A 10,439-nucleotide genomic window follows, 5' to 3' on the forward strand; every position below is an offset into this window, starting at 1 on the left:
ACTTGATATTTCCCTGTTACCACATTCACCCCTTTTGGCCACAGTGTCCCTCTGGGAGCCTGTTAGAGCAGAATCTTGATCGGACTGTAGCTGTACTGGGTGCAGTGAAGTTGGTGGAACTCCACTGATTTACACCAGCTAAAGATCTGGCTCCAGGAGCCCACACATCTTTCCTGGTGATGTTGCTGTTTCTGTACCAACACTGTATGTCTTAGGGAAATGTTTGCACAGTTTGAAAGCAAACCATTTAAGGTAAAGTTTGGCAGGGTGCAGAAATATAAAATGTCTCATATTTCTGACAACAGTGCTGGTATCTTTCACTAATGACCGAAGTTGCCAGGTAATGAATGATCCTCAGTTTCCGCATTATTCCACTTTTAATAGCCTGTTAGTAATTTTAAAAAGGGAAAATGATGCTCATGCCCTCTTGTGGTAGGATATTGAACAGGATGGATTTTTCTAATGGACAAAATTAGGCGATTGATGGAAACGTCCCAGATAGAAATCTGCTACAAGAATAGTTACATACAGTCCTGGTATATCCATTGACTGAGACAGGAAGTAATGCAGTACCACGTACATTTACAGTGCTAGATGAATTAATAATCATGATGATGATCAATGTTTGTGCCAGGCTTTCTGGAGTGGAGACAGTTTTAAAAATTCTTTCTTCGGAACACCTCAGTGCAAGAAACTAAACAAAACAATGCTTTCTAAAGTGCATTATGCTTGATTCCTCAGCTGTGTGACGCAGACTCTGCGAGTTACTCATTGCAGGCTCTGTGGGGAAATATACATTCAGCTTTCTCTACTGTTCACTCACAATTCTGACAGATTTGTTTTTCTGCTTCCCCAGAGAGTACCCATTTTCCGTGTTTGAAATGTTCTTGCCTAGGAAAGCACAGTTAAGATGCAGCATCCAGTTCCCAGTGAGAACTTGCCTTTTAGCCCTCCAGTATTCCAACATACATTGGCTGAAGCAAAAGGCAATGATGGGACTTGCCCAGGACCTCACATTGAGTTAGCAGGTTAGCTAGGATTATCCTCCAGGCTCCTCCTAATTCCCCTGTATTTAGATTTGAGAATTGGGAATTGGGAGTCCTTAGTTCTAGTGCCACGTCTGCCACCGACTTCTTCTGGGATCTCAGGCATGTTACTCTGTCTGACCTGACTCCGTGCCGCATTTGACCATCTGTAAAAGGAGTTTAGTAGTAATATACCCATGCACATACAAAACTGCTAGTGTGTCATTCAGCCTAATATCTTGTCTCTGACAGTAGCCAGGACAAGTTGCTTCAGAGGTAAGAGCTAGAAACCCTGCAGTGGGTAATTACGGCATAACTTTTCCCCAGGGAAAATTTCCTCCCAACCCCACTAGATAGATGTTGGCTCATGCCTGGAGCAGGAGGGGTTTGTATTCCTTCCAAAACTCTCTGTTCTATTTTGAAGCTTTACTATTATAACTCTAGGGGTAAACAGTGAGGTGGCAAAATTTGCAGAGGGTACAAAATGGTAGTTAAGTCCAAAGCAGACTGCACAGAGTTACAAAGTGATCTCACAAAACTTGGTGACTGGGCAACAAAATGGCAGATGAAATTCAGTGTTGATGAATGCAAAGTAATGCACATTGGAAAACATAATCCCAACTATAAGTATAAAATGATGGGGTCTAAATTAACTGTTACCACTCAGGAAAAAGATCTTGGAGTCATTGTGGCTAGTTCTCTGAAAACATCCACTCAGTGTGCAGCAGCAGTGAAAAAAGTGAACAGAATGTTGGGAATCATTAGGAAAGGGATAGATAATAAGACAGAAAATATCATATTGCATTTATATAAACCCATGGTACACCCATATCTTGAATACTGCATGAAGATGTGGTCGCCCCATCTCAAAAAAGATATATTGGACTTGGAAAAGATACAGAAAAGGGGGGGGAAATGGTTAGGAGTATAGAAAAGCTTCCATATGAGGAGAGCTTAATAAGACCAGGACTTTTCAACCTGGAAAAGAGATGACTAAGGGGGGACATGATAGAGATCTATAAAATCATGACTGACTGGTGTGGAGAAAGTAGATAAGGAAGTGTTATTTACTCTTTCTTATAACACAAGAACTAGGGGTCACCAAATGAAATTAATAGGCAGCAGGTTTAAAAAAAGCAAAAGGAAGTATTTCTTCATACAACACACAGTCAACCTATGGAACTCTTTGCCAGAGGATGTTGTGAAGGCCAGGACTATAAAAGGGTTCAAAAAAGAGCTGAAGTTCATAGAGGATAGGTCCACCAATGAATGCAAAACCATGCTCCGAAATGTCCCTATCGTCTGTTTGCCAGAAGCTGGGAATGGGCGACGGGATAAATCACTTGATGATTACCTGTTCTGTTCATTCCCTCTGAAGCATCTGGCTCAGGCCTCTGTCGGATGACAGGATACTGGGCTAGATGGACCATTGATCTGACCCAGTATGGCCGTTCTTATATTCTTATCTTTCTAACGGGCCTGTCCTCTTATTGAATCCTGCTGAGACCTTGGCCTTAGTGCTGTCTTTGAAAAAGAATTTCCTTTTATCAGTTTTGTTGTCAGTGTTGTGAGGCTTAGTACATGTTTGTCTGATAAGATAAGTGCTTGGCCATACATTGTTCTCGGGCTTGATTCTGCTGTCACACTTGTCTTATACTGGTGTAACTCCATTTGCCTCCACAAAGTTACTCCTGTGCTACACCAGTTTAAGGTCCTTATCCTGCACCATTAAAGTCAATTGGAGCTTTGCTATTGACTTCAATGAGCGTACAATAAAGCCCTGAATCAGAGGAGAATTGGGTCCAAAGTGTCAGCACTTGTCGATTTGCTTAGAAAAGAAAAATGTGATAGTTAAAACTGCATGGCAGCTTAATATTAAAAAGAAAAACTTTCAGCTTTTAGGAGACTTTGAGGGATTTCACGTTCATTTTGGGGCTCCTGAAGAATTCCAAGTCTAATTTAAAATATCCACCCCTACACCCACCTCCCTGATCTGCGAACTGTGCACCATTGCCATTGGCCTGGGCTTTGGCAAATCTTCTTGTCCAGATGTACACAATTTGCCTTGAAATATCTTTCTGATCCTAATGGAATTATGTGCCTTGGGAGAAGAAACTCCAGAGGCTCTGTGAATGGAACCCAAATGTGGCTCTTAACTTTTTTTAGAGCGTGGTCTTCAAATCTCTGGGGGCCATCTCTGTATTTTCCACATTAGTCAAAGTAATTGTCTTGATGGCCATTTTATTTGCCAGCGAACAATACCTCAGAGTTAACGGTGTTATCCAGAATAGTGCCATACCTGCAGGTATTTCCACCTTTAAGAGGTTTCCAAATGTATTTTCAGCCACCTTCAGATTTTTATATCAATAGAGAACAGTGACTTCTTTGGCTCAGGCTTCGAGGCTCAATCCTGAAAGGCGCAGTTCATTCGCTGAGGTGCTGGGTGTCCATTGCTCCTATTGACTGCGAGTGGACTCTAGTCAAGTTTGGCACCTGCGAATTAAGACACTCTAAATCAGTGACCACTTTTTTACAAAACGGTGCCAGACTGTTTCAGTGCCTCAGCTTCCCCTGCTCTAAAACAGGGGTAATGATGCTTGATTACCTTTTGTAAAATGCTTTGAAATAGACACATTTTTGTCAGTTTGTTGAAAATCAGTGCTATCCTACAGTACTGCAACCCTAACATTCCTCCTTTCCTGCAAGAACTTTCAACCCCTGTGGGGTGAATTTATTTGAACGACTGAACATTCTTATAGAGAGGCTGCTTTTCAGCAGGACAGATGGTACGTTAAGACACCAGAGGTGAAATCCAGGTCTCATTGAAGTCAGTAGCAGAATTCCTCTGGACTTCAGTGAGGCTAGGGTGAGAGCCTTGCGACACAACGGGACCCAACTACAGGGTTGGGTCGGGTGTGAAAAAAACCTGGCACTTGCTCTCAGGATCAGATAGTCTCTGATCAGCTGGGCACAGCGGTGACTGTGACCAGCCAGATGCCACCACCAGAGGGCGCTGTGCACTGCAGAGTGAGCGTGCCGATGCGTCGCGGTGCCGCTCACTCCACAGCACATGCAGCGTGGCGGGCGGCAGCAGGAGCAAGGCAGCCACCCATCGCTGCAACAACTCCACGGGCAGGCGGCGGATCGTCGACATGGGGCGCACGGAGCCCCACTACGCAGAGGCCAAGGATCGAGGCTCTCTCGGTGGCGCTGACACAGATTCAGGAGGAGCGGTCCCGGGAAACTGGTGCACGGGTGCTGGGCTGGACCAGGGAACGGCCAGCCAGCCGGCCCAAGCTTGGGCAGTAATTAGCCTCAGCAGCAATGTGGCGGAAACAAAGTAAAGAAAATGGTGTCCGGGATGGTGGCTAGACCTTGGCAACCCAACCCAACCCAAAGAGATTTGACTACAAGTGTCCGGTTTGGGTCATGTCTGAGGACAAGCCGACATGCCAGGGCTCGGGTCGGCTTCAGATTGGCTGTGTTCTAGCTGGGTTCAGGTTGGACTTTGAAATTAGGCCCGAGCAGACTTCTAGCCAGGATTTCACCCCAGGACTGTAGCTCCACCTTAAGGAATTCATTGTCGATAGATTTCAGAGTAACAGCCGTGTTAGTCTGTATTCGCAAAAAGAAAAGGAGGACTTGTGGCACCTTAGAGACTAACCAATTTATTTGAGCATGAGCTCTCGTCGAAAGCTCATGCTCAAATAAATTGGTTAGTCTCTAAGGTGCCACAAGTCCTCCTTTTCTTATTGTCGATAGAACTAATCAGAGCTCACAGGCATCTCTACGTGGTGCAACAGTGTGCACTAGGGGGATTTCTAAAGCACACTAATTTGTTGCATATAAATCGGTGTAGGGGAGGGTCCCAGAGCCCAGGCTCCAGCCCAAGACCGAACATCTACACCTCAATTAAGCAGCCCCATAGCCCAAGCCCCATGCGTCAGCTGACATGGGCCAGTTGTGGGTGTTTATTTGCAGCATAGGCATACCCTAAGATTCATAGGTGCTCCTCCCTCCCCTCCTCAAAACTTAATAAACAAGAACATCCCATTCAAAATGTAACCAGTTAGAAGTAAGCTAAAACACGCACACTGCTCCGTGCACAGACACACTCTGATGCCTCGAGTGTCTGCTGCCCAAATAATATAAAAGCACAGATGAAGCAGGATGTCTTTCTAATCTACGTGGTAAAATCAAGGCTGTTCTGTAACTGTTGTACAAGCAACTGTAAAAGTCTAGGGCATCTCTTGAATAAGATTTCCTAATGTTGGTTTATCATCAGGTTTATTTCTCACACAGACGCAAACAAACCTCTAATGGAATTCTGTACCGTGTCTTGACAGGTATTGACAGAGAGTGGTTTTGACACAATCACAACAGAAATCCGTGAGGCTCCGGAGTTTTATTATGCTGAAGATTACCATCAACAGTATCTAAGCAAGAACCCCCGTGGCTATTGTGGACTTGGGGGCACTGGGGTATCCTGTCCTGTTAGTATTAAAAAATAATCTGTGCACGCACTACTGCACCAACATTGTATTATGTTTCTGCTAGAAACATAAAGTAAAGCAACTTGACGTGTTATCTGATGATTACTCCCTGGGAAATTCTTTGCCAAAAAACTAAAAATTCTTTGCACAATATTTTACAGTTCTGCAAAATTCTGCATATTTTAGTTGTCAAAAGAACACAATATAATCACGCCTGTTCCAATTATTTTGGTAATTTATTTCAAAATACCTGCCAGCAAGTATGTCTGTAACAATACAGACAACAAAAAGATTCAGGAAATGTTTTTTGACAAATCGATTCCTTACTAGGCATATTAATAAAGAACTTGATGTATCTTTGTTGACAGTTATATTCTGGTTCAGTGAAATTATATATTTAATTTAAAAAGAGTCATTATACAAATGTATGTTACACAAATTATTGTAACCACCTGGCCAAAGCGGGCATTAGCATCCTTAGGGACAGTTTTGTGTCGGTCTGTCTGTCATGTCTTGTCCAAGTTCAAGCTTCTATGGGTATTGTAAGATTTTTGGGTCACACCACTGTAGCAGAAGGGGGTTAGTGAGCTAGCAGAGTTTAGTTGCAGAGTAGTGGGTGGTTAGCATGGGGAAGGGAGACCTAGGGTAGAATGTGGGTGTCAGGGCGAGTGTGTTTTTACGTACGGGGCGTGGGGGTTTGTGTTTGTGTGGGTTGGGTCACGTACATAGTTTGCCAGACAACACCCCTTCATCTCCAGAGGTAGTATGCACGCCCCCCCTCCAGGTACAGGCGGGAGCGCTGGGGGGATGTGGGAGCGAAGGAGGGCAGGTTCAGGCTGGCAGGGAGTATAAGGGGGGGGGGGGCAGCACCACTAGTGTCAGATGCATGTGGAGTGGAGTTTAAGTGAAGAGTGCTCATGTGCGTGTGAAGACAAACACACTCTACCCTCAGTCTCCCTTCCCCAGGCTAACCACCCACTGTACTACAACTAAACTCCGCTAGTTCACTAACCCCCTCCCGCTACAGTAGTATGACCCAAAAGCCTTACAATACACATAGAAGACGTTACGTGTGTACATAACTAATACATTTTAAACATGCAAAACTGGAAAAAGGAAGCATTTTGGTGGAAATCACAAATTCTGTGTGACAAAAATAAAATTGTGCGGAGAACATTAATTCTGCCCAAATTCTGCATTGCTCAGTGGCACAGAATTCCAACAGGAGTATGTGATGTTCCCCTCTGGTGTTATCTGGACCAGTGATCTGCTAGGCCTCTCCAATCCTTGACTCTGGAAGCCAGCCCTACCCTGCTCTGCTGTGAGAACCCCCAGCTACTTACAAGCGAATGACACTAGCCAATACCTCCGGTCCCAGACACCACCCTGGGAACCTCTGTCTTGCAGTGTCCAGTTATACCCGCTGGACGCTGCAAGCTTATATAAGTTCATCAATTTAGCAAAGAAATTGATATGTACCAGGCTTGTTCTCCCCAGGGGAGTCTCTGACACACTGTAAACCAAATGCACTGCTTCAGATAGAATAAACAAACAGGTTTATTAACTATAAAGGTAGATTTAAGTGATTATAAATCAAAGCATAACAGGTCAGATTTGGTCAAATGAAATAAAAACAAAATGCATTCTAAGCTGATCTTAACACTTTCAATGTCCTTACAGACTTAGATGCTTCTCACGACAGGCTGGCTACTCTTCAGCCAGGCTCTCCCCTTTGATCAGCTCTTCAGTCACTTGATGGTGGTGGTGTCTGTAGATGTAGGTGGAAGAGAGAGAGAGCATGGCAAAATGTCTCTCCCTTTTATCATGTCCTTCCTTTCCGCTTGGTTTTGCCCCCACCCTCCCACCCTTTCAGAGTCAGGTGAGCATTACCTCATCGCAGTCCCAAACTGACCAAAGGAAAGGGGTGACTCCCTCAAGGGTCTAACAGATTCTTTTGTTGCTGCCTAAGCCAGCGTCCATTGTTCCTGTGAGGCTGGGCTGGGTTTGTCCCATCCATGCCCTGATGAGGTGTGAACTGCCCCTCTGTTCTTGGAGAGTTTTTGCATGGGCTTGCTTTAAGCCATGAGGATACATTTTCAGCCTCATAACTATATACATGAAATTATAAACCTCACTATAACATGACTGTAACAATTACCATAACATCACTATAACAACAATATTCAGTGCATCACGAGCCTTCCGAAGACACCCAACAGGACAAACTTGGCATTGGATACCACACAGTCATTTTATAAAGATGAACATGGGGGTGCAGGGTGTTCCCCCAAAGTACAGAGCATCACCGAGTATACTACACTAATGCAGCACTATTACACCAAAATTTGTGCAGCAATGAAGGAACAGCATTTTGTACATTGAGTGCGTGGCGTTCCTTGATTTCACATTTGCGAAAGGTCAAAGTTGTTTCTGAAATTGCGCCTCATGCCATGGCTGGAAATGCAGTTGCCCAATTTGTGCACTTAAATAAGTATACATGCAATCTTGCGGTTGTTAATTTCAGGAGAAAGATTTTCGGAAGTTTGGCCCAGTGTATTGTAATAGGAGTATAGAATCACAGAATAACAGAGTTGGAAGGGACCTCTGGAGGCCATCTAGTCCAACCCCCTGCCCAGAGCAGGACCTATCCCAACTAAATCATCCCAGCCAGGGCCAGAGTAAATAGGGGGTGTGCCTGGACTACCAGCTGCTTTTTGTAACTCATGTTAATGTTTGTTGTCTTAATCTGATGAACTCGATAGGCTTCAGCATGAAAATGCAGAGCTTTGATTTCTAGAAAGTATTCTAGGGGTTATTTTAACAATAGTAGCTGCGCTTTGATGTCTTTGGTGGGGTGGGGAATTTAATCTCTCACAGTTCCACGTTCACAGCAATATACATTATTACCTGGAGTGCCCATTTCCTGAAACAATTTTAGTTAAAAAAAAAAAAAGTATAATGTAAGGGGTTTTTTTTTTTTCCTACTGGGCCAAAAAGTGTGTAAATACAAAAAGATTCCGCTTGGCTTCCTGCACTATGATAGAGCACATCACGGGTGTTTTGTGAACTGAAATATATGACAGGTTAGATCTGAAAAATGTCGCAAACATAATAAAAGGCTAATGAAAAAAACCTGGTGTTCCATCTGTGTTCTTGTGTATGCTTGTACAGTGGAGTAGATTTCAGGTTGGCTTTAAAAGCTAATGAATTGTAAAATAATTATTACTGACCTTTTTGATACCACAATAGCACCTAGGTGCCTGGAACCCTCTTGTGCTGTACAAATACATAGTAAGAGACAGTCCCAGCCCTGATGAGTTTGCAATCTAAATAGACAGGAGAGATCTAGGGTGAGAGAAAGAAGGGGATGGGGATTTAGGGCACAGAGAGAAGTGATTTGCCCAAGGTCCCACAGGGAGAGTCTGTGCCACAACTGGAATCAGCACCCAGAAACTCCTTCCTCCTGGTTCTGTGCTTATCCCAGTCCAGTTTCAAAAGCAAGAGGAAATTTCTTTTGTTTGTCATCGCATTTATGCTGGGGCGGGGGCGTAAAAGAGACTGTTCCTGGTATGATTGTAATGTGCAGCTCTTTCTGGAGATGCTCCCATATGCTCCAGCATCCCGCTTGGAATTTCCAGTTGCTATAGTAACAGACTGCATTTTGTTAAATATCACACCATTGAATTGTTTTGTTGTTCACTGTCAAGGAAACTGGCACTTTTCTCTGATTTTCTGGGCATGGGGTGAAATGGAAGCAAAGGGGAGAGGACAATGAAAGTTCTGATTCTCCTTTCTGATTCTTTGTCTTTTACCCCAGTGTAACTCCATAAAGTCAGTGGAATGACTCCTGGTCTGCACCTGCATAAAGTCAGTGGAATGACTCCTGGTCTGCACCTGTGTGCAAGAGGAGAACCAGGTTCTGATTCTCTGATCCATGTCATGTTGAGATGCAAATTTCTTTACTGGGGGCAATGATTTCATTTTTGATTCTCAAGAGTAAAACACAAAAACCATTTACATGATTTGGAGCCTTGCTCATTGTTAGCCCATGTCGTCAGACACTCTTAACACTGGTACCCCGTCCTCCCTCCTCGCTTTCCTCCTACTCTTTTCACCCTGTTTCAAATTAGACTGTAATCTCTTTGGGGCTGGGACAATGTCTCCATATGTGATTGTCCAACTCGGAGCATGGCAGGGCTCAGCTCTGATCTGAGTTGGGACCCTTGGGGGCTGCTGTGATAGAAATAAGGGGTCACATTCTCCAGATGATGTAAATCAGCATATTTCCATTGACGTTACACAAGCTAGGATCTGACCCAAAAATATTGAGCTCCACTGAATTCAATGTGGAGTTACCCCTGAGGTGAATTTTGGCCCTGCAACTTTCCAGCTCTTGTTGAAGGTGCAAGATGGAAATTGGGCTAAATTCTTTACTGGTGGAACTTCACTGAACTCAGCTCAATGGAGTGACATTAGGGATGGCTTTGGCCGTATAAGGTGTGTTTAGCCTGAAGTTCACCAAGGGGAAGACGGTCGGCTGTTTGGACATCGCCACAGCCACATTTCTCTTTGACAGCACTTACCTTCGCAACGAGTTTCCACTTCCCGCAGAGACGACATGGAAAGTGTAGAGAGGGAAGAGAAAGTCCTTCCGAGGTTTGAAAGAATGAATCAGCTCCTCTCATGGGCAAAAAAAAAAAAACTGTTGCAGGGAAGGCAGAGCTGGGAAATTACACAGAGAGACAAAATGGTACAGGAATGAGGAAAAACTACAGCACCCATTACTAGAGCTGGACCTGAACTGGAGCAAAGGAGTCAAACACACCAAGACCTAGCCGGAACTGAGATCAGGACCCAGAAGCGAATTTCCAAGCTGTTCCATCCCTATCATGGGCTGAACCAACTATGAGACTTGGGAAAT

General features: G+C 44.1%; 1 protein-coding gene across 2 annotated transcripts in view; it reads left to right on the forward strand.

Moving 5' to 3' along the window:
• The window catches only part of MSRA (methionine sulfoxide reductase A), a 450,332-nt gene extending 444,443 nt beyond the window's left edge, over positions 1-5,889 (forward strand). For both annotated transcript variants that reach the window (XM_048845800.2, XM_048845798.2), the window contains one exon: positions 5,372-5,889. In XM_048845800.2, coding sequence (XP_048701757.1) covers positions 5,372-5,536 — 165 coding nt within the window. In that variant the 3' untranslated portion in view covers positions 5,537-5,889. The remainder of the gene's footprint in view (positions 1-5,371) is intronic.
• The last annotated feature ends 4,550 nt before the right edge of the window (positions 5,890-10,439 follow it).

Source organism: Caretta caretta, chromosome 3 (genome assembly GCF_965140235.1).
Source record: "Caretta caretta isolate rCarCar2 chromosome 3, rCarCar1.hap1, whole genome shotgun sequence".
Taxonomy (NCBI): Eukaryota; Metazoa; Chordata; order Testudines; family Cheloniidae; genus Caretta; species Caretta caretta.